This window comes from Thamnophis sirtalis, unplaced genomic scaffold, assembly GCF_051295495.1.
Source record: "Thamnophis sirtalis isolate CommonGarterSnake01/CBP01778 unplaced genomic scaffold, rThaSir2_p1.2 scaffold_13, whole genome shotgun sequence".
NCBI lineage: Eukaryota > Metazoa > Chordata > Lepidosauria > Squamata > Natricidae > Thamnophis > Thamnophis sirtalis.
Window position 1 is genome coordinate 10,162,195 of NW_028261393.1, and position 22,722 is coordinate 10,184,916.

The window sequence follows — 22,722 nt, forward strand, 5'->3', positions numbered from 1 at the left end:
AGGGGGGCAGGGCTACCGGAAGCAACGTCATCCAGCACTGGTTTCCGTTGGGGGGGATTAAAAAATGGAGGAGATCGGCATCTCGGTGGAGAAAACTCAGGTACGGGGGAAGGGAGGGAGAGCGACCTGTGAGGGAGGAAGAGAAGGAGAGGCGAAGGCGCGGGGAGAGCGGCGGTTCGGCCTCTCCTTCCCGCTTCCCAGGCTTGGGAAGGAGGCGGAGGAGCGCCGGGAGCCCGAAGGACGAAGACGAGGGAGGCGGAGATGCCGAGTCACCGCTTGTTGGTAGGCCTGGAAAATGGGGGGGGGGGGGGGGGAGTAGGCCGCGGCTGCCGCCAGGTTCCCTCCTCCCCGTCCGTGTTTTGAGGCGTCTTTTGATTTATGGACATGCGAGCGGATTAATTTGTGCTTTGATTGGCTGCAGTGATTCTCTTCCGTACGCTTTGAGGGGTGTTCATATAAAAAGAGACGGTGTTACTATCTCATGGGTTGCCCTCTCCCCTCCTCGGAAGAGCTCTACAGCTCCCGCTGCCTTAAGAAAGTTCAAAACCTTCTTAAAGATCCATCTCATCCTGGGCAGCCTTTGTTTGAACTAGTTGTTTTTTTTTAAAAAAAAGTTGTATTGTTTTTATTAAACAAAAACACACAAAAAAGAATAATCTTTCTTTACATTCCTTACATCAACTAGTTGTTGTTAGTTGCGAAGTCGTGTCTGATCCATCACGACCCCATGGACAACGTTCCTCCAGGCCTTCCTGTCTTCTACCATCCTCTGGAGTCCATTTAAGCTCACACCCACTGCTTCAGTGACTCCATCCAGCCACCTCATTCTCTGCCATCCCGTTCTTTTTTTGCCCTCTATCCTTCCCAGCATGAGGCTCTTCTCCAGTGAGTCCTTCCTTCTCATTAGGTGGCCAAAGTATTGGAGTTTCCTCTTCAGGATCTGGCCTTCTAAAGAGCTGTCAGGATTGATTTCTAGGACTGACTGATTGGATCGCCTTGCAGTCTCTCAGTAAAGCCCAACTCAGTATGATTGTGGCGAAAATAGAAGAAAGGAAGTCTTCTCCAGCCCCAGAGTTCAAAGGCCTCAATTCTTTGGCTCTCAGCCTTTCTTATGGTTTAACTTTCACAGCCATCCATTGCAACTGGGAAACTATTACCATGTATTATATTATAACATTAGTAATATATTTTACCATCTGGCAGGCGGTACAGGATAATAAAAACAAATAGGCTGAAAAACAGCTTCTATCCCAGAGCAGTAACTGTACTGAATTCTACTATATAGTGCAATATAATGCAACATCAGGGGTTTTCAATTCATTAGTGTGTAGAATACAAAGGATGTGTGTTTGTGGTTTTTTTTAATAGTTACAATGTACATGGAAGATGGCATTTAATTTCATTTTATGAGGTGCAATGGCAATAAAGTAAACTAAACTAATTCTACCTTTTTTTCCCATATGACTCAAGACAGCGAAGATATCTAAGACACATAGCCCTCGACTTACAACAGGTCGTTTAGTGGCACTGGCACGGAAAAAAGGGACTTATGACCGTTTTTCACACTTACGACAGTTGTAGCATCCCTGTGGTCATGAGATTTACATTCAGATGCTTGGCAATGGGTTTCATATTTATGATGACTGCATGGTTCTGGGGGACACGCAATCCCCTTTTGGGCCTTCTGGCAAGTAAAATCAATGGGGGGTGGGCAGATTCGCTTAACAAATGTGGCAAGAAATGGGGGGAAACTCACTTAACCAATTTCTCACTTAGAAACATTGTGATTGTAAGTCGAGGACTATCTGTATTCCTGTCTTCTATTTTCGCCACAATAATACTGAGTTGGGCTTTACTGAGAGAGAGAGAGAGACTGAACCAAATCCCCACTAGCTAGCTTTTGTTCCTAAGGAAGGATTAGAACTAGGGTCTACTGGTTTCCAGGCCTGCACCAACTACTTTATCTCGTTTTTCACCATCTTCTGCAAAATTAGTCTCTTTTTCACTGATGCTTACACCCATATCATATTGAGACTTCAGAAAGCCATCTATTGGGTGATTAATAAGGGTTGTACTACACGTAGGGATAAGAGCAAATTTAAGTAAAGAGTGCTAAATACTTTATCTGTTGGAGCTTTTGTCCAATTAGGCTTCAGGGTTTAAAGGAATTCCGAGGACATTGTTTCGGATACATCTAGTTTGTTGGTGTTGCTGTTTTTTTTTTGTCTGGCATGTATCCTAATGTTTGACAAAAGGTTGAGGTTGGTTACATGTCTATGCATTTGTGCAAAATATTGAAATAAGGTTTAATCAGTAAAGTGAAGATAAGCCTGAGGCTTTGGAATTTGTGGCTAATGTAAGGAGAGAAATAAAGTATTTCTAACATGGTATGTGTCCTTCAAGATAAGCAATAAATGTCAGCTGATTAAATGTTAGAAATAAATGGCATACTTTATATGTGGCATGCTTTGTTTATATACAGGTCATGCTTTATAGAAATACATGGCATGCTTTATTTTTCTCCTTACATTAATCAGAAACTACATAAGCCTTAGGACTATATTCATGTTACTGATTAAGCCTTACTTCAACATTTCACACAAATGAATTTGCATGTAACCAATCATGAAATGTTTGCTTTTTTTTGGCAACAACTTATTATTTTCCTCAAAACTGATAAGTAGCAAAGCCACAACTCCCTATGGTTTAAGAGAGGCTGACATTTTATGTTAAAGTGTTGCTCAAAACAGATGATAGAACCTTTGTTTTGGCTATCCCTATTCTAAATAAAAAGTTGCACAAGCTTAGTAAACTATGTGGTACATATTGATTCTGGTGTATTAACATTAGTATCTTTAAACAATTTAAATGAACTACACATTCTATTTAGGTGCATACAACGTGCATCAGTAAATCAGATAAAGATCAAATGTATTCAATTGTATATGTTAAACTTCTTTTTTTTGCTTCTATTTTGGTTTCCTTTTATTTATTTTTTCTTTCAGAATGTTGTGCAAATCCAGGTCTTTAATCATTCATACTATGTAAAGTGTAGAAAACAGGGATATTCTATAGCCAAGTTATTTATATCTAATCTCTGTTTTATTTTATAGGATGAGCTTCCTGCTCTCTCTATTTCCAGACCTCAGACTGGCCTCTCCTTCCTAGCTCCTGAAGCGGAGGATGTCGAGGATCTATATAGCCGATATAAAGTGAGCTGATCTTCAGTCACATACCACTATGGATTAGCAGTGCTGAAGAGTGTTATTGTTTCTAATTTGCATTTTGCATTTGTTAGTCTACAAGACGGGTGTCAAACTCGTGGCGTCACATTGCCGTCACAGGACGTATCACAATGTTTTCCCCCTTTGCAGAGCTGGGTTGGGCATGGCCTACGCTTCAACTAGTATTTTCATTTGCTTTTCTTGCTCTCTTCCAACTTTTTTTGTTTTGACTCATGTTGTTTTTTTAGATTACAAACATAAAGCTCCACTCTTAGTTGTGAATGGCCCTGAATTTTAAAAATAAACATAACTGCTGTTTCAAAAATAATGAGTACAATTAGGTTATTTCAAAATGTACATTTCCTATATTTTTCTGGTATTCGAGATTCCCATACTGCTCAGTAGGGGCAGTATACTACATATATTCAGCAGGAAGTCATGATGTGGTTGCTTATCTCTTGTCCTTGCTTCATTTTATAAGTGGGAATTTTGCCAGTGCAACAAAAGCCATGCTTTTCTTTGTCTCTTTGTAGAAACTCCAGCAAGAGCTGGAATTCCTGGAGGTCCAGGAAGAATATATCAAGGATGAGCAGAAAAATCTTAAGAAAGAATTTCTGCATGCTCAGGAGGAGGTGAAACGTATCCAGAGCATCCCGCTGGTCATTGGCCAGTTCCTGGAGGCGGTGGATCAGAACACAGCCATTGTTGGTTCTACCACAGGTGTAGTGCTCGTTCTTTTTGCTGGCTCTTGATTTGTGGAAAGTTGAGGGAAGGAACTTTATGGCAGATCTTTTCTTGAATTGCCTCCCTGGTAGCTCACAGGCCCATTTTGATTTCTGTTAGATGGTCTCAGGCAGTAGTGTCACACTCGATCCCATCATGGGGTGTATCAAGATTTTGTTTGCCCTTGGGTTGGGGTGAGAGTGGCTGGGGATGAGGTAGCATGGGCTTGTCCCTCACCGTTTCCCAATCTGGCCTGCAGGCTGCATTTTTGACACCGCTGGTCTAAGGGCTGCCTTTTCAATATCCCCAGATGCCTCAAAGCAGCATTCTAAGACATGAAGTTGCAGCTAGATTTGAAGGTCCCTGCTGCTCAGAGAGAAGGGGAGGGAGGAACATAGCCCTGTATCAGCAATAGGCTTAACTAAGCTAACTTCAATACTCCCCATTCCTTGGAAGTAGAATTAAGACCCGGTCTAATCTTGTGAATGTTTCCAATGCAGGCTCTAACTACTACGTCCGAATCTTGAGCACCATTGACCGTGAACTGCTGAAGCCCAATGCTTCTGTGGCCCTACACAAACACAGTAATGCCTTGGTGGATGTGTTGCCTCCCGAGGCTGATAGCAGTATTATGATGCTGACTTCAGGTGACGTTCATCTATCTTTCTTAACCAGAAGAAGCAAACTCTTCTCTGCGCCTGCATGGAGTGTATGTGTTTGTTTGCCAAATTGTCATTTTATCTGCAAAAAATCCAGATAAATATGAGACTGAATGGGCTAATAAACTCTTTGCTGCCTCTGCTCATGTAGTTGCTGAGCACATGAAGTGCGGTCATGTGACTGTGGGAGAGATGGCTATTGGAACTTTGGAATTGGGTCATAAGTGTCCCTGGTGAAGTCTGTTTTAACTTTGGAACGTCGCTAAGCGAATGGTTGAAAGTTGAGGACTACCTGTGTGCCATTTCTTGAATTGAGAGCAAATAAAACACAGAATCAGGGATTGCTTGCAAAAATTGCTATTTTGGGGGATGACAGCTTATCAGTGCCTGTTTGTTCCAAATAGATCAGAAACCAGATGTCATGTATGCTGACATTGGTGGGATGGATATTCAGAAGCAGGAAGTCCGAGAGGCCGTGGAGCTGCCCCTCACTCACTTTGAACTTTACAAACAGGTATTTCTAAATTTCAGGGCTGAAAGTCTGCAAACAGAAGTGGACACAAGTAGTCCTTTTATTAGAGCTATATCTCATTTCCGTTTTTCAAAACTTCTTCAAAAACTCATATAAGGCATTTGCTCTCCTCCCACTCAGCTCAAGCGTAATGACTTCTCCTAAACTGGTTTGCTCAGCTTATGAAGAGATGGACAAGCATATTTCACGCATCGCCTATCCCTTAGAACATAACATTTTCAAGTGTCAAGTTGTGCTTTTTAAGCTGAGGTATTAGCGGTTATATGACAGGAAGAAATATATGTCAAAGAAAGCATGCAGTCTTGATGATATAGTAGCTGCCAGTAGCTAGCTAAGTTTTGCCCATTGTCCCAGGCCGTGAAGTTCTCTTGGCTTTGTACAGTGAGTTAAAGGCTGAGTAGGATACAAGCAGTGTCATTATTCAGAGCAAATGCAATAAAACCAGAAAGCTCACTGGATGCACCAACAGTGAAAACAATGCTTAAATACGCTAGGCTAAGTTACGGTTCGCTTAATGCATAACTACCATTGTAGTTTTGGCTATTTGTTGCCAGGCAAAATAGCGCACTAGGATTAATAATTGACTGGATTCAGAAGTTTGATCTTGGCGTCGACAGAGAGACCTATATAATATTGAAGTATTGATGTCCATACTTCAGCTATTCGGGACTGAGGGCATCTGTATTAAATCTGTGAAAAAGCAAACCATGATGGCCTCAAAAATTAATTCTTTTACTGCTTGTTGCTTCCTTATGTGGCTCTTTTATAGATTGGCATAGATCCTCCACGGGGCGTGTTAATGTATGGGCCCCCTGGCTGTGGAAAGACTATGCTGGCCAAAGCTGTGGCCCATCACACCACAGGTAAGTATGGTTTTGGTTATATTACCATGTGTCATGTATAGATTCCTCCCCTGCTGGGTATTTTTCCCCTCTATCTGAGCTATTTTAATGTTTTATTGCGGACATTTTTGGCACTTCTTAGCGCCTGAAGCTGAAAATGGGCAAGGTTTAAGTGTTGTACTTTTAAGAAGCCAACATGGATGGGAAAATTGTTGTCAACCAACAAGGGCAACTGGACATTGGACTTGGAGGCATCTTAGAATGTGTATTATCTCCCTCTGTAGAGAAGAATAGGCTACTTCACTGAACCCTTTTAGTCTTCTTCATAATAGCGCACAGATCAACTGATGGAAGTATACATTTGGTTACTCTGGAAACCACCTACAAGCTTGACCTCAAATGTATATTGCTTCATAAATATGCACAGTCTCCTGCACAATCCTATGCATAATTCAGCCTGCTGTGAACAATAACTCAGAGTCATGATGTCTTTCCGTCCAGCTGCTTTCATTAGGGTAGTGGGGTCTGAATTCGTGCAGAAGTACCTGGGTGAGGGGCCACGCATGGTCCGGGATGTTTTCCGTCTGGCCAAAGAGAACGCGCCAGCCATCATCTTCATTGATGAAATTGATGCCATTGCCACCAAGCGTTTTGATGCCCAGACTGGAGGTGAGTTGGCAAGCAGAAACAGCTGAATTTTGAAGGGCAGCTCTGATTATTTGGGTAGAAGCTGGAGGATGTTTAAAGAATGGGAATGTCGTGCTGCCTGGATATTTTCAGGCAGTTACAGAGGTGTCGCATGTGGGTGGGTTCTGGAGAGGTGGGAATAGTGTTCCATGGAAATTAACCTACCTTTTTGCTCACTGTGCCCTAGTGGTGTCCTCACTGATTCAACAGCTGAATTATGCTTCTGCTGTCATTAACTAGAACTTGTGATTATTTTATCTGCCTGCATTATGTAAGCCAGTCCACAAAGGCTTTTATCTTAAAAAGCAATACTGAAGCTAAGCCAAAATAAAAGAAGGGAAAACATTGCTGTGTTTACACAATACACTTAATCACGTTAGTTAAGGGCTGTATGGCTGAATTTACATAACTGGTTGAGTTTGATGAGCCCTCATGCTCCTGTTTAACATTACTTGCTTTTGTTGTGGAAGAGATGTTGTGAAAACCTAGCTTTTTAATGCTGATGATTTGATGTGTTGTGAATCCCGAAACTTGAGTAATTTGGTAACAAAATCTGAACAAACTTTCCTTTCTTTCTTATTCATGCCCAGCACTTTTGTGTGCAGCAATTCTTTCCCCTCTCTCCCTGATTTGTATTAGGGACTAAATGGGTTTGACATTATTTTTTTAGCGGTATAAATCTCTAGTTACCTGTCCAGTTTTTGGCTGCTGAGAATCGCATGGTCCTGGTTACAGTATGTGGGCATTGCTCTTTCCCTGACTTGTCACAGTGTGTTGGAACCCTGGGTTTGCAAAGTTCTTTATCTGTTGGCCACAATGTCTTCTGTGTTGGATTGGCCCATGAAATCCAGAAGAGAATTTCTCTCTAGGTGGGTTTGTGTTACTACCTTTGTGCAGATTTGTTCAATGATGTGAGAATTTTAATTAGGTTTGGGAAGGTAATAGGTGAGGATTTAAGGGGAGGTTAGAAATCCTGGCAGCTCTTAATTATAGGAAATAGTAAACTCATTAATCAAATTCTACCATTCTGTAGAATTGGTTTGGAAGAGAAGAATTTCAACATTAAAAAAAAAAAATCTAAATTGAGAGAATCCCTAAGAGAATAGGTTATAAAACGTCTTACTTCATTTATCTATTTTTGAATGTTTCACAAGATTCTGTTTCCTCTGTAGCATTTCGTCCATATTTATAATGAGTTGAAACTTGGGAGCATGAATAAAAATTAGGAATTGTTTGATTTTGAGTTGCTTCTCAGAAAAGGCACAAACTGGTATGACGTCCTTTAAAGTCTGGAATGAAGACTAGAAATATGGAGGAACGCATGGACTATTTCTCTTTATCAGCCCATCTTCTGATAGCTTTGTCGGTCTCTCCACAGCGGACAGGGAGGTTCAGCGGATTCTGTTGGAGCTTCTCAACCAGATGGATGGCTTTGACCAGAATGTTAATGTCAAGGTGTGTTGGGACTTAGATGATTTGAGTGATCTAGGGAGGCAATGATGTCCTTCACTTTTCTTCATTTTGCACTGCACATCTACAGTGGTTAATATGATGTGCATGTGTGTGAAAGGGAGAAGGAGAAAACTCATCCCAAATCCCAGAAAAATGCCCAAAATTAATACATTGCAATTAATAAAAATTTAGTCCACTGTTCATAATGGCTGATAAATTGCTGAGGAACTTGCTATGTCCAAAAAAAGTTATGCAGCTTCCTTGCCCATCTATGTCAGGGTTTTTTTTTTTTTTTTGGGGGGGGGGGGAGTACCTAAATAATTTTCCCAGGCATTTTTCATCTTGGAAATCTCGGCTGAGGTTAAAATAATTCCAGTAATGGAACTAGTTCCCATTTAGAACCAATTCTTTGTGGATTGTTTTTTCTTCTTCTTCTAATACTATTCCTATGATCCAGCAAGGCAAGAAGCTTATAGGCAGTTAGTTGATGGTTTTCTGAATCCTTGTTAGTCAGAGAACCAACCGTAACAATCCCGAGCTTTTTGGAGTTCCTAAAGTGAGGAAGATTTCAGGCTGGGGAGAAAGAAAGATTTTCTCATTTTACTTATTAAACTTCAGTTCACAATTTGTCTTACTCAGCTGTTTTCAAGAGTACACAAGCCATGAATACAGCTTGGGCTGAGTTGGCACTTTCAAAGTTCAGGATTTATGTGGTTTCTTCTTCTCTTGTTCTTTTGACCACAGGTGATAATGGCTACAAACCGAGCAGACACCCTGGATCCTGCTTTGCTCCGACCAGGGCGTCTAGATCGTAAGATCGAGTTTCCTCTGCCAGATAGACGCCAAAAACGCTTAATCTTCTCTACCATCACCAGCAAGATGAATCTATCTGAGGAGGTGGATCTGGAAGATTGTATCCTTGACAAGAACTTGGTCAAAAGAAGTGACACTTTTATTTTGGGGCGGACGCTTCTTGGAGGCACATTGCTACCTTCATCTATAGCAGGGGTCTCCAAACTTGGCAACTTTTAAGACTTGTGGACTTCAACTCCCAGAATTCCCCAGCCAGAGCTGAGGAATTCTGGGAGTTGAAGTCCACAAGTCTTAAAAGTTGTCAAATTTGGAGTCCCCCTGATCTATAGAGCAGAACATTTGGGATGCATTTTGGCGTGGGTTTTGGGGGGAAATTCTTTCCCACCTAATATTGTTATAAAGAAATTACGTAAAGTTGCCCCAGACTCCCCCTGTGGGATAGATCACAGGTTCCATTTCAGGAAGCAGGTTGGGGGAAACAAAGGTTTTGTCTCTAGCACATCTTATTGGGGCATAGTATTCAAGTTCTAGCATCTTATAATTGGATAATTTCATTGTATCCTCCCTTTTTTCTGTTAATTCAAGCTTGTGTATATAGACGCCTCTCTCTGTTTTTTCCTTCCAAAAACAACTCTGTGAAGTAGGCTTTGCTGAAAGTGGGTATCTAGGTCACCCAGTGAGGACTTGCACCCGAGTCTCCTTAATCCAGTGTTGGAAGGCTGGTTAAAGTGTTGGAGAAAAGAGTCCCAAATTCTAGTCTACCCTTATCTGTAGAACTGTGCAGTGTAACTTGGGCCAGTCATTCATTCTTAGTCCAGTATCTCAATGGGTCGTTATTGGGAGAAAAATAAAAAGGAACAGTGCTGTGTGTAGTACCTTGAGCTTCTGAATCAAGGGCAGGATAAACATTTAGTAAACAAAAACTCCCAACGCTTCAGTCACTGCTTAAGACGTATAAATTTCAACTGCTTTCCTGGGACCATTCTTCTGTTCACACCAACAATTGTTGTGTTGCAAGAGCTGTTTCTTCTCCAGCAGATCCCTCCTCCAGGAACAAATTAAGAGGCAGCTACTGTGGGAGGGAGTATGCATGCTATAGTAGTTTCTCCTGACTGGTTAGAGCTGTTTTCTGTTTAGGGTCGAAAACAAAGCAAGTGGGTTGGGCTTTTGTTGTGTTCTTGCCTAATCTGCCCTTTGTTACGAAATGGGATATCAGCCAGTTCCATTTTGTGTAACTTGACGGATTCCTCCCAATTCATCTGTCCCATTCCTTCAGAGGGAAAGGAGACTCCAATCCTTGTGAAGCTTGAACTGGGAGAATCTGAACCTTTTCCAATGAAGTGATTACTTAACTTTTATTTCAATCATTGGTTGCTTTCTGTTGGTTTTTCCTGTAACTGTTCTTCCCAAGAACATGAAGCAAAGTCCTTGCCCCAACAAAAAAACCTTTTATTAATTTACTGTGAATTCAGCTCATTCACATCCAGCAAAGTCTTTCAAAGGCAGGATTTACAGTCATAGACCTTATCTGGCTTGGAGAGCTGCCAGGCCGATATCTGTAAAACGCGGCAAGGAGCCTCGGAGAGTCATGAACTAATTGTCTCCTGAAAACTCCACTCCCCTTTTGCTCCTCTTGTTATTTTCTCTGGGAAGGGCCATTCACCATCCACCTGTGGCCTTACTCCCAAGTCGACTCCTGTTCTTTAGCTGTTCCCTTCGTCTAGCAACTCTGTGCATGCGCACACTGGGAAGAGGCTCCAGCTGTTCATCTGCCTCACTGAGATCTGACTCTAAAGGCAGTTGATAACTGTCAGACGGCTCTGGTCCCCTCTCTGTCTCCGACACAGAGCCCTCATTAGAGCCTTCCCCAGACTCCAGGACTGGCCCATGTTCCTCCCCAACCTCCTCACTGTCCGAATCTGCTGCCAGCTCTGATGGCCACTGGTGGGCTACAATACTAACATTTCACTGGGTCAAATGGAAAGGTTACCACTTAGAAGAGAATATCCCGATTTCAGAATGTCAGCTAGTTAAAATTGTGGGACGGTCATGTTGGGCCTTTTCTCTCTATTTCTTTCCTTCACTCCTCCTAGATGTAGCACGACCTGATAAGATCTCAGGAGCTGATATCAACTCCATTTGCCAGGAGGTTCGTATGCTTTTGTTCGTTGCTCCAAAGGAGCAGATGGCCATCCGTTTTCAGCCCCACTTCCTCTTTATTCGTGTCTAGCTATCTTAACGATTGGGGAAATGAGAGAAATCTTCAGAGGGTTAAAAAAAAGGCATGAAATGTTAAGCTGTGAATCATGCTCCTCTTGGGTCAACTTCTGTGTGAGAATGTGTGTAGGCTGCTAGCCAGGAACTTAAGCTGGGAGCTTGGAGTCACGAGTTTAGATCTTGCCTCTACAGCAAACTCTGTAGGAGGACTAAGTTTCTTTGCCAGGGTTACATCTGATAATCTTACCCATCTCACTGTGATTTATTCTTGTGGTGGATTTTAGCAGACATCCCTACATTGGTGGTATTTCCATTTATGCGGGATTAAAAAAGAAGGCGAAACAAAGCGTTATATATGGAAGTAAAATGGAAATATTGTTGGTTGAAATTCAGCAAACAGCAATATTAGTTTTGGTTTCTAACCAGTTGGGAATTTGGAATTAAAGTAGGGACTCTCTGAATAAATGGATATCTGTATGTGTCTATATTTGCTGTAGTAGGCTCAGGAGTGCAAACATACTTCAGTTTTCAGGGCAGGAATCCAAATTTTAGGATACTCCACAGTCTGTTGACATCCATTTAAAGGAGGCTACTGCTTCCTTGGGCAATTAACATTGGGCTGCAGTTCCCAGAACGTCTTGCCCGGATGGTGTGAATTGTAAATCAGAACGAGAACATGCCTTGGAGCATTGCTCCCCGGCGTCTTTCCACCTCTCTTTCTTTCATTGTGAGCGCTCCCTTCGTAGTTGCTGCTTTGAAACATTTCCCCTTCTTCCCAGCCTCCTTTTATCTTTCTCATTCTTCCTTTTAGGCTGGGATGCTGGCAGTACGGGAGAACCGTTACATTGTCCTTGCCAAGGACTTTGAAAAAGCCTACAAAACGGTCATCAAGAAAGACGAACAGGAACACGAGTTCTACAAATAAAAGATGGGAACAGCAGGACCAAGGCTCGGTTTGGTAGTCTCAATCCTTGCAGTGAAAGGAGGGGCTGTATTTTTTATGTGTTTCTGGTAGGCTACATTTATCCCGTGAGTTGTTGTTTTTTTTTTTTTTTAAAGGAAGAAAAGCTACCCAGAAACGCCATTCTGGAAATAGGAGATGGGTGTGTCTCATCCCCTCCATTTCTATTATGTTCTTGATCTGCCTGTATTGTTTTTTATTCTCAGGCCCAACGGGGAATAAGATTTGAATTGGATTAACAGTTGCTCCCTTGGAGGGAAGGGGAGTGTGGGTGGGACCAGACCTGCCAGCTATTGTTACACCACAGTTCCATCATATCTGAAATTTGGTCACAAGGGGTTGGAGCTTGTGGTTGATAGTTGGAAGCAATGGTTGGCCTGTAAAGTGTGTGGGTTCATATTGCATGCTCGGTTCACATGTTGAACACGAGATCAAAACCCTTTTCTAGGATTGTGTAATGCCCACCTGAAGTTTTCACAGCTTCCCTAACTTGGGCTCTAAGTTATACTAAGCTAGGTTTTATTAAACATGCTTTGAAGAAATCTCAGATTAGACCCATGAATCCCCCCACCAAGCCACATTATGATAATACATTGTATGACCCTGATTATCAAAGCCATTGATGATTTGTTAGCAAATACAATACGTGAAGTTTATTCTTACGGTCCAGATAAATAAAAAGACTTGTGATACATTTTTGCAAGTGTTGGTGTTGCTGTGGGAGAACCAGGTTTCTTGGAAAGCTTAACCTCTAAGATGGTTTTGTGTCGGGGGCAAAAGACCAAGATCACACGTGAACCTCCGTTGCCATTCTATTTGCTCATGCCAGGAATCCACTCAACTAACAATGCTATTTTGATGCTAGAGAAGGGTTGACAGAATTCAAGGGGAGGAGAAGTTGGACTTGGTCCGTTTGAGGCTACGTAGAGATTCTAGGGCTGATTCCTTTTTTGACTCTTCCCCCCCCCAGATGATGCCATTCCTTCTACATCTTGAGAACGGCTGTACCAGAATTGTTCACATTCTTTGCAACAATGTCTAGCCCACTAAAGAACATGTATTACTTTAAGTGTTAAAAGCAACAAGAACCTTTATTAGAAGCAATAGGATTATCCTATAGAAGAGTCCTCATTTTTCCAAGGGATCATCATGCACAAAAGCTGGCCTATGTAGCACACTAAGCACGAGCTGTTGTATCCCCAAACTATGCAGTGCTGCAACCGATCATATTATAATCTGATAGGTGCACACATCATGCTAAGAGAATGAACGAATTTGCACGTGCAAAACCACAAGCCGTTAACTTCATTGTAGCTTTAACAAAAGTTTGTCTACCTTTGTTCACCCTGCATACAGACTAAATCATGTGGTTTGTTTGCCTGTAATTGAGTTGATTACTGTTAGAACCATGCTATATTTTTCTGATTCTTTTTGCTATCTTATAGAGGAAGCGACGACCCAGCAGGTAGCTATCAATTTTTCTTTCCTTTGACACAAATAGCAACAAGGGGTAATTTTAATAATAGAAGTGGCAGGGGGAGGGTAAGAAGAAACAAGTATTTCTCCTTCAGTGATTGGCTTAGTCACACACGCGCACACACTATGTGTTGTTGGCTCTTGCTAGAAGAATGCCAGACTGACATAGCTGTACAGTGCGAGATTGCATTGACAAATCTGGACCCTTGTTTGCTTTCAGTTTTATTGTCTTGCAAAGCAAACAAAGATTCCTACTTCACATTCTTAGGGGCCTGGGAGAAGCACGTGCCAAGCCAAACGGAAGCAGAACGTGCTTGCCTTTTGCTTCACTGGTTCAACTCTTTCCCCCCTCCTCCTCCCCAAAGTTTGAATGATTTGGCTGCAGTTAAAAATTGCACTTTGTGGGCAGGAAGTGTCACTAGGTCAAAAGTAGTTTCTCTGTTTAAACTAGAAGCTATTTATTGCATATTTTGGCTGTCAGTTGGCATAATAGCTTTGCCATTAAAACAGTTTTGGGTGACACAAGAGTCAGAATGTTAACTTCCGTAAGCATCACTTGGCATTAAATAATGGCTGCATTCAAAGCTGGGAGTTAAGTTATCCTTCTCCCTTATTCTTCCTCCCCGTTAACAGACCTCTTTTTTATTTTTAAAGGAAAGACATAATTTAAAGATAAAGTCTTTATTTTAATTTCCTGCCCATCTTTTTTTGTATCCATGGCAGGCTCCCATGTTTTTTTAAAAAAAAGATTTGGCCAGAGAAATAATGGAACATTACCTTCAGTAATGCAATCACTATGAACATTGATACAGAGCTTCCATAGCACACCATTCATGTGACAGTTAATGATTATGAAATTGAACCAGTAATTACAGGTATTGGAGAGATCATACTTTCTGGGTGGAGTATGAATTGGGTCAAATGCTTTCCTCTGAAAGCAGATTGAGCTGTCTTTGAGTCTGCTGTTGTCCTCAATTAGGGGTAGATGAAATTGTCAACTTCGCCTTTTCACTCACATTTTTAAATCCCTGTTCCACCCAATTTGTATAATCAGAACGTTTTGCTAAATTCTTATCAAACACAAGTACCAAGATCGCATTTGCATTGTGGAGATTCAAGAGGAACCACAGTATTCAAAAACACATTTTTTGTACCTGCTTGCACGAACTCTTTAAAAGCACATGAGCCTGTTAGACACCAAACAAAATAAAGTCTTCATTCGATCCCACGAAATAACCTTATCAAGATTCATATCCAGATTTTTTTACAAGCTGCATTTGCCTGGGTGGATGAACCTTTTTAAAATACCTTAGAACAGTGTTTCTCAACCTTGGCAACTTGAAGATGTCCGGACTTCAACTCCCAGAATTCCCCAGCCAGCATTCGCTGGCTGGGGAATTCTGGGAGTTGAAGTCCGGACATCTTCAAGTTGGTAAGGTTGAGAAACACTGCCTTAGAAGAATTATTATTTTTGTACATTGAGAAAATGGCTGATTTTGGTAACATTAAAAATTGGCCCCCTCCTCCAAAAGGATGAAAATCCTCTCTTATCCTTTCAGATCCCCCTATTCACTTTTTGTCCGTTCAATGACTCTGCGCAGCACGTCCATCTTGGTTTAAGAGTAATAGGAATAACAATCCTCCAAACTGGATTTCTGCCAATACTTGAAATGAGCTAATTTTGCATTTCTCATTCTGAATCAGCTTCTTAAAATTCTTGAATGCCATCCTTTGCAAGACGATGGGTTACTTTTTTGAAACTGGGGTATCATTATGCTTTTAAGGGCTGAATTCATACAACTTGTTGAATCAGAAAAAAAACGTTTGTGTAACTTAAATGTCCTAGTCATTGACCACAATAAAGATGCTGTTCCGTTTTGGGCAATTTAGTGCTTGCTTGAGCTCTTATCCATTTGGTTTATTTATGGGTTTTATTTGCTGTACAAGATCTCCAAAATTAGTTACTTTGATAATCTGCTTTAACCACTAGACAGCCAGATCCCCTCTGGTCTTGTTTCAGTCACATTTCCTTATCTAAACAGAAACAGAATGAGGGTGGGTGGGCAAAGAAAATGGAGTGGGAGCAACCTCAAGAGTTCCTTCTAGTTTCTCCATTGAATTTTCTTCTGAAATCTGACAGGAATTATTGGAAATCTTCCTTCCATCCTTCTGAATTCAGGAAAGTAGTTCTGAATTGTCATAAGTCAGATTGTCACGGAGAATATCCATGGGGTTGCCAAGGGTCAACACAGTCTTAATGAAATACAATCAATTGCAATTCTGAATAAGATGTGAACACCAGCAGTCATTAAAGCAATATTTTAAGGCGTGACCTGTCAAAACCGCGGTAGACAAAAGCGCGCTCGACGAAAGCGCGTACCTGACGTCAGCAGCGCGACGAAAAAAATTAAAAATAAATTAAATTGAAATTAAAATAAAATTAAAGCAAGCCGATTCACATAAAGGTTAGGGTTAGGGTTAGGGTTAGGTTAAGCGTTAGGGTTAGGTTTAGCGTTAGGTTAAGGGTTAGCGTTAGGTTTAGGGTTAGGGTTAGGGTTAGGTTTAGGGTTAGGTTTGGGGGGGTTAGGGTAAGGTTTTCGCTTTAATTTTAAATTTACCGCTCACAGCGCGATGTTTTCGTCGCGCTGTGATGACATCACGTACGCGCTTTCGTCGAGCGCGCTTTTGTCTACCGCGGTTTTGTGGTGGAACCATTTTAAGGAAATACAGTACAGAGTGATCCATTTCATTTTAATCCCTATAGGTAGAAAAAAGAGTAAACTGGATTCAAAAGTTTGATGTAGAGCAGCTGATCAAATACCTAAGATCATCCTTAACGTATGTATTTACAAAGTGCTTTGAATTGGCATACAGTTAGGAAGTCCTTGATTTATGACAATTGGGAACTTCTGTGACTAAGTGAAGCCACCATTAACTGCATTTTTTTGCCATGGATTGTTAAGGGAATCCAGCTTCCCCCATTGACTTAGTTGGAATCTTGTAAGGAAGGTTGCAAGTGGAAACCATCTGACTGCAGGATGGTTCAACCATTGTAAACACAGGCTAGATGCCAGTGCCCAAATTTTGACCACATAACCATGGAGATGCTGCGACTGTTGTCAAGGCCGTGCCATTGCAAATTTAAACAGTCGCTAAACAAACGGTCGTAAGTCGAGGACTCCCTGTAGATTTTACAGAGAATAAAATGTCTGATTGCTATCTCCAATTTAGGAGAATAAAATAGAAATAAGAATAGAATAGTATAGAATAATAACTTTATTATCACTTTGAATGTACACTAATTGGCACAATGAAGGATCAGGATAGAAATGAAAGTGAAGTAAATGAAAAAAAAAAAGGATTTATTGTTTGTCAAATTGGTATGACTGCCTCTGTCCCAAACAAGGGCTTCAGCAATTAAAAACAATACATAAATATTACGGAAAGTTTTACAAAGTTCAAGGCTAAGAGAACAGTAGATATCAGTAACAATGGCACCCTCTCAGTATCTCAGAAATCCGCTGGGCATAAAACCTGGCCTAGAGCAAGCATATCAAGTTATTGGTAAGCATTGACTTATGAATATCTAGAGTTATTGATAAGCACAGTCAATATATTGGCAACAACAGTACAAGGTGTAGGAAACTACAATTCCCCAGTCCACCATCTTCTAGTCAAGACAATTTTATTCATCTTTTTTGGGGGAATTGGGGATGTGTCCCATCCAGAGAAGATTTTGCTTTTGAAAAGGGGTGGTTAGCCATCAAACTATCGGTGAGCCTACAATAAAGCTTTATTTTTCCAAGATGGCAGTAGTGGGTTGGGTCCAGGATATCATATCACCCTGAAATTCAGAGGGAGCTGAATGAGTCAGACTTGATGCATGGCTCACCAAGTTGAAACATACATAACATGCGTGACCCAACAAATGCACCCACAACAGCACGCCCACAACAGTGCGCTGATAGAAGCATGATTTAAGTTAAGGTAAGGGTCAGGGTTAGGTTTAGGGTTAGGTTTAGAGCGCGCTTCTGTCGGCGCACTGTTGTCGGTGCGCTTCTGCACTCATTTGTCAGCACGGTTTAGAACTCACAGTTTTCTTGCCGCGGTTTCATTGGGTGCGCTTTTGTCGGTGAACCCATAACATGTAAGCCTGGCATCCAATCCAGTGTATACACCACCTCCAAAGCACCCACAAACAGACGATCTGTCTCTGGATCTCAACTCTGGATTTCATTGGGGTCCCCCCCCCCCATCCTCAAAAGGAGCTGGGAACAGCAAAAGCCACGTCCCAATGTTGGGGCGCTGATGGGAAGTGGCTCCTCCTCACCCATCCTCAACTACACACATGTGCACCCGTGGGTGGGTGCAAGAAACAGGAGAGGCACCTCGTGCGGAGAGCACGGTACGTGCCTAGACAGGTGAGGCATCCTTCTGATTCGCCAAGGTCAAGAGCCGGCAACCTTCAGCACTCAAAGAACTATTTGCCGTTTCCCACAGAAAAAACACCGGGAGCCACAAAACCCTTCCCATGCCTGGCTATTTCCTGAGCGGCCACAAAACTAGCATATGTAGTTGAATTAAACTTTTCTTGGATTTATCCATGGTTGCCCTACTGGGGGTCAAAAAGCTCAGTAAATCATATGCTGGTGGGTGTTGCCCATTGGCAGTTGTGGCACATATTTTGAGTGACAGGGAGCCGCAGCAGAGGGACGAAAGAGCCACATGCGGCTCCAGAGCCGCAGGTTGCTGACCCCTGGCCAAGGTCAACCGCCTGAGGTGGCCCGGGGCAGCTCGTAGGGCTCAGCAGGGTCCCCGTTTAACCGAGGAATTTGCCCCCGAGCTTCTGTTCTGCCCTTTCTCCGGGAAAAGAAGCGGGCGAAGCCGAATCGGGGCTTCATTACCCACCAGGCCTTCCTTCCTTGGGTATCCTCCTCTTCCCCCATCCCCCACTCCTCGTGTTCCCCCCCCCCCTTGCTTTACACGCGAGCGGAAAGGTCTCCACGCACCCGCGGAGCTCCTCCCGCCCGCCCAGCCCGCCTGGCTGCCTGCTCCTAAGCCCCTCCCTTTCGCCGGGCTCCGTGCGGGGAAGCCGCCGAGCGAGGGGGTGCGTGCGACAAAAAGGGGCGGCCGCCGTCGAAGGAGGCAGGCGGGCAGGGAGGGCGGGCGGCAGAGAACGGCCTGCCTCTTCCTCCGCGCGGCACAACGGGGGCCGCCGGCCGGGACCCTCGCTCGCCTCTCCATCCCGGCCGGGCGGGGGAGGGGGGGGGCGTCCGCCCGCCCCCCGCCCTGCATTTGCCCGCCCCGGGCTATGTTCGAGTAAGGAGCCGCGCTGCAGGGAAAAGCGGGAGGCGGAGGGGAGATGTGGGGAGGGGGGGGGAGAGGATGCCGGGCTGGCGAAGGGAAGGGATGGCGGGGAGCTGCCGCGCGGTCCCGTCGGGCAGGGAGGAGGAGGAGGAGGAGGAGGAGGTGGCGGAGGCTGCGGTGGTCCGGACGCGGGGCCAAAGGTGGGTGGGGTGGGGGTGGGCTTGGCTGCGGCTGTGGGGAGCTGGCAGGGCGGGTGAGATCCGAGCGGGAAGAGGGCATCGGAGCCCCCCAACCCCCCGGAGTCCTTGGCGATCGCCGGCAGGGCTCGCTCGGCGTCCGCCGGGCTTTTTGGCTTCGCGAGTGGGGTTGGTGGTGGCTTGTCAGCTGGCAGATGGAGGGAGGAAGGGATGGACGGACAAAGGAGCTGCCGGGGGCGAGGGAGAGAGAGGGAGGGAGGGAGAGAAACAGAAAGAGAGGGAGAGAATGAGGGAGGGAGAGGGAGAGAGGGGAAGAGAGAAGGAGGAATGGAGAGAAACAGAAAGAGAGAGAGACGGAGAGAGGGAGAGACAGAGAGAGAAGGAAGAAGGGAGAGAAACAGAAAGAGCGAGGGAATGAGGGAGGGAAAGACAGAGAGAGGGGGGAGAGAGAAGGAGGGGGGAGAGAAACAGAAAGAGAGAGAGGAGGAGGGAGGGAAAGACAGAGTGGGGGGGGAGAAGAGGAGAGCCAGAGAAGGAGGGAGGGAGAGAAACAGAAAGAGAGAGAGGAGGGAGAGAGGGCTGGTGGAAGGGAGTGCGTGGCATCCTTGAGAACGGCGGTGGTTGTTTTGGAGGGCGGAGGGATGCCACTTCTCTTCCTCTTCCCTCCCTCCCCCCCCCCGGGTTTCGATCTAGCCGCCCGTCCTTTTTCCCCTCTGGGGGCATCGGCGATTGGGTTGTGTGTGGTGTAGCGCCTTTGTTGCGCGGGGGCAAATGCAGGTCTCCGCTCCCGGGTGGGTTGGCGGGCGCGCGCGGGCGCGGCTGAAGGACCCCCGTGGATGATCCTTTTCCAGTCGTGATGTTGTATCGAGCCACGCTGCCCATCTCCAAGCCTGCAGGACCAACCAGCTGAAGGGCTGATGGACCTCAATGTCTGGACAACGCCGGAATGGTTGGCTTCAGATTATTCCATTAATCAGTAATAAAACCCGTGTTTGTGTGTGTGTGTGTGTGTGTGTGAGCGCGCGCGTGCACGTGCTTGTGCGCATTCACACAACTTGCTAGCCTGGGTTGTTTTTTAAAAAAAAATCCGGTTGGCTTTTGGTGGTTTCATATCTTGTGTGAGGCCAGGCTGTTTGGTTACTTTATGGGTTCCCTATATTTTGAATTATAGCTTGTCTGTATGGGGTAAATGCAGCTTTCCATTCTCTCTCTCTCTCTCTCTTTCCATTCTCTCTCTCTCTCTCTCTCTCTCTCTCTCTCTCTCTCTCTCTCTCTCTCTCTCTGTGTGTGTGTGTGTGTGTGTCTGTCTGTCTCTCTCTCTGTCTCTCTCTCTGTCTCTCTGTCTCTGTCTCTCTCTCTGTGTGTCTCTGTCTCTCTCTCTCTCTCTGTCTCTCTCTGTCTCTCTCTCCCAGTCTTTGAACTGGTTTTTTCCCCCCTGTCCCAATATTGCACAGGCTACTGATGTTCCCTGTTGCTGCCCCCCCCCTTATCCCCAACCCCCACATAGATAGAGGTTGCAACAGGAAGAATGCCAGCCAGTTCTTGGATTATCTTTGTTGACTTCTGTGCCAGCGAATGTATGAGCAAACATACCATACCATGTGCTTTTGAGGAGATGCAGTACAGTATGTGATTTATTTTTTCTTGCGCTGAAATTGGGGTACCCTTGTATCAGGACAGCCGAACATCCTGTTCTAGTCTGGGGTAGCATGGCTGAGCATCTTTGGCAAAGCTTGGTGGGAATCTTGAAATATATATATATATTTAGCAACTGAAGAAGTTGAATATACAATTGCACAGTAAAGACATATTCCAGAAGCATTTGGGTTGACTTTTCAGAGCTTCTAATGCCCTTCCATTATATATGTGGGAGAAGAAGATGAGTTCCAAAGCCTTTTAAAGCAGCATGGGACTAAAAATAAACAAAAAAATGTGATGTACCTTTGGGGAATGTTTAAGGTGCCATAAATATCTTCTTCTTCTTTTTTAAACAGTGTGGACTGTTCTAAAAGTTTTGAGATCCTTATTCAAAACTCTGCAGGCCAGTCACATGATTTTGAATGTGTAAAGGTCATAGTACCTCGGGGATGCCAGTAAATTACTAGTAAAGATTCACACAGCCATTTAAGGATATCAGTTAGAAACGTAGCAACTGTAGCTGCTTATATGGTACATATAAAAATGCTTGGTTTTCTCTTTTGTTCTTGCCTAATTATTTTGTGGTTTGGCATGTTGCATGAGCCCAGGCCATTTGGTTAATGGCCAGATCATTGTATTCTGAAATACATTTATTAACAGCTAGGTGACGCATGTTGTGTGAACACAAAACTATGTGTTTGTATCTTTGGCCCAGTGGCAAGTAGAAACTTCAGTTAATCTGGGTATAAATCAGTTCAAATTTTCAAGTCCTCAAAAAACAAGGTCATTGAAATCCAGGTACTGACCCATCAGAAATGTCATGTGTTAAGAGAAAGAAATTATTGGTAATCCATCCTTGTGGGGCGTTATTTTCTGCTCCCAAAGAAATAAATTGGAACCAATTCATCCTTGAGGTTCCTTTCTGACATTACTGAAAATATAATTCCCTTCAATTGCATTCTAGGTAATTTTGGGAACTCCAAAGGCCTACTTGTAGGCTTAAGCACCCATAGATTCAAACTATGAGGGCAGTCCTTTTGCAAACAATAAATAAATAAAAATTGTTGGCCTATCGGACAAATCAGCCTTTACTAAAACTTAAAATAAGATTTTGCTGGGGTGCTCATTCCTGCATTCCAAGCTGAAATCCCTGAAATAGCTTTAGTAACTTGAATAAGTATGAATTTTGTCTCAGTGATGCAACTAAACATTGATAGGTGTGTTTGGGATGCAGGGAGTTCTCGAGTTAACAACCGTTCGTTCTGCAAAAAAAGTGATTTACAACTGGTCCTCAGACTTCCAACCTTTGTGGTGTTCCCGTGATCACGTGATCAGAATTCAGATTGTGTATTTACGATGATTGCAGAGTCCTGGCGTCATATGTGTGCCATTTTCCAGACAGCTTCCAACAAAGGCAATGGGGAAAGCGGAATCCACTTAATTCACAACCACAAACTCGATTTCATTGAGGGCCGCATCAGGGTTGTGTTTGACCTCTGGGGGCCTGGATGGATGTGGCTGAGGTGGGCGTGGCCAGCTCGACGTCACTTGTGTCGGCGCTCTGCCAGCGAAAACGTGCTCCAAAGCTCCGTTTTCACCTGTGATGGCCTCCTGCAACCCTCTGCCAGTGAAAACAGAGTTGGGAGTTCCGCCCGCTGTCCATTTTCACTGGCAGAGGCACTGCGGGCAGTCCTTCGCTTTTTCCAGAGCGGCCCAGTGGACCACATATAAGCACCCCGCGGGCCGGATCCGGCCCCTGGGCCTTGAGTTTGACACCCCTTGCACTATCTGATTCACCTGAACCACTATGGTGACTGAACAAAAAAAGACAATCAAATTGGGCGCATCTCCCTTAGTGGTGACTCTGGTTAGCGACGGAATTTCCGATCCTAATGTACGCAGAGGGCTACCTGTAGATGCAACCTCCTTCTATCTATGAGTCATTTCTGTGGACCCAGGAGAAAATGTTCCAGTAACTCAGCAGCAAGGGCAAT

At 43.8% G+C, this 22,722-nt stretch overlaps 2 protein-coding genes across 4 annotated transcripts in view; both read left to right on the forward strand.

Annotated features, from left to right (window-relative positions):
• Nucleotides 1-5: 5 nt before the first annotated feature.
• On the forward strand, nt 6-12,804 carry PSMC4 (proteasome 26S subunit, ATPase 4). 2 transcript variants are annotated; one of them, XM_014064786.2, is made up of 11 exons: nt 6-100; nt 3,114-3,212; nt 3,758-3,944; nt 4,448-4,594; nt 5,011-5,120; nt 5,908-6,001; nt 6,482-6,649; nt 8,046-8,122; nt 8,864-9,032; nt 11,026-11,081; nt 11,961-12,804. In XM_014064786.2, exons 1-11 carry the CDS (start codon nt 65-67, stop codon nt 12,072-12,074), a joined length of 1,257 nt encoding a protein of 418 aa, XP_013920261.1. In that variant the 5' UTR covers nt 6-64; the 3' UTR covers nt 12,075-12,804. The 2 variants fall into 2 exon arrangements, with proteins under 2 accessions (XP_013920261.1, XP_087584377.1); XM_087728251.1 differs by lacking the exon at nt 6-100 and adding an exon at nt 247-282.
• Nucleotides 12,805-18,760: 5,956 nt separating this feature from the next.
• The window catches only part of GRAMD1A (GRAM domain containing 1A), a 65,126-nt gene continuing 61,164 nt past the window's right edge, over nt 18,761-22,722 (forward strand). Inside the window, exon 1 of one of the 2 annotated variants that reach the window (XM_087727689.1) lies at nt 18,761-18,905. In XM_087727689.1, the coding sequence (XP_087583815.1) occupies nt 18,898-18,905 (8 nt within the window). In that variant the 5' untranslated portion in view covers nt 18,761-18,897. Of the gene's footprint in view, nt 18,906-19,875; nt 20,040-22,722 lie in introns of those variants that run through there. The other variant, XM_087727687.1, reaches the window with a different exon arrangement.

Bases quoted from the DNA above. Each gene is read 5' to 3' on its own strand.
- PSMC4 (XM_014064786.2), top strand. From the start codon at position 65: ATGGAGGAGATCGGCATCTCGGTGGAGAAAACTCAG. The intron at 3,213-3,757 runs GTGAGCTGATCT...GTCTCTTTGTAG, and splicing joins ATCTATATAGCCGATATAAA to AAACTCCAGCAAGAGCTGGA. The intron at 8,123-8,863 runs GTGTGTTGGGAC...TTTTGACCACAG, and splicing joins ACCAGAATGTTAATGTCAAG to GTGATAATGGCTACAAACCG.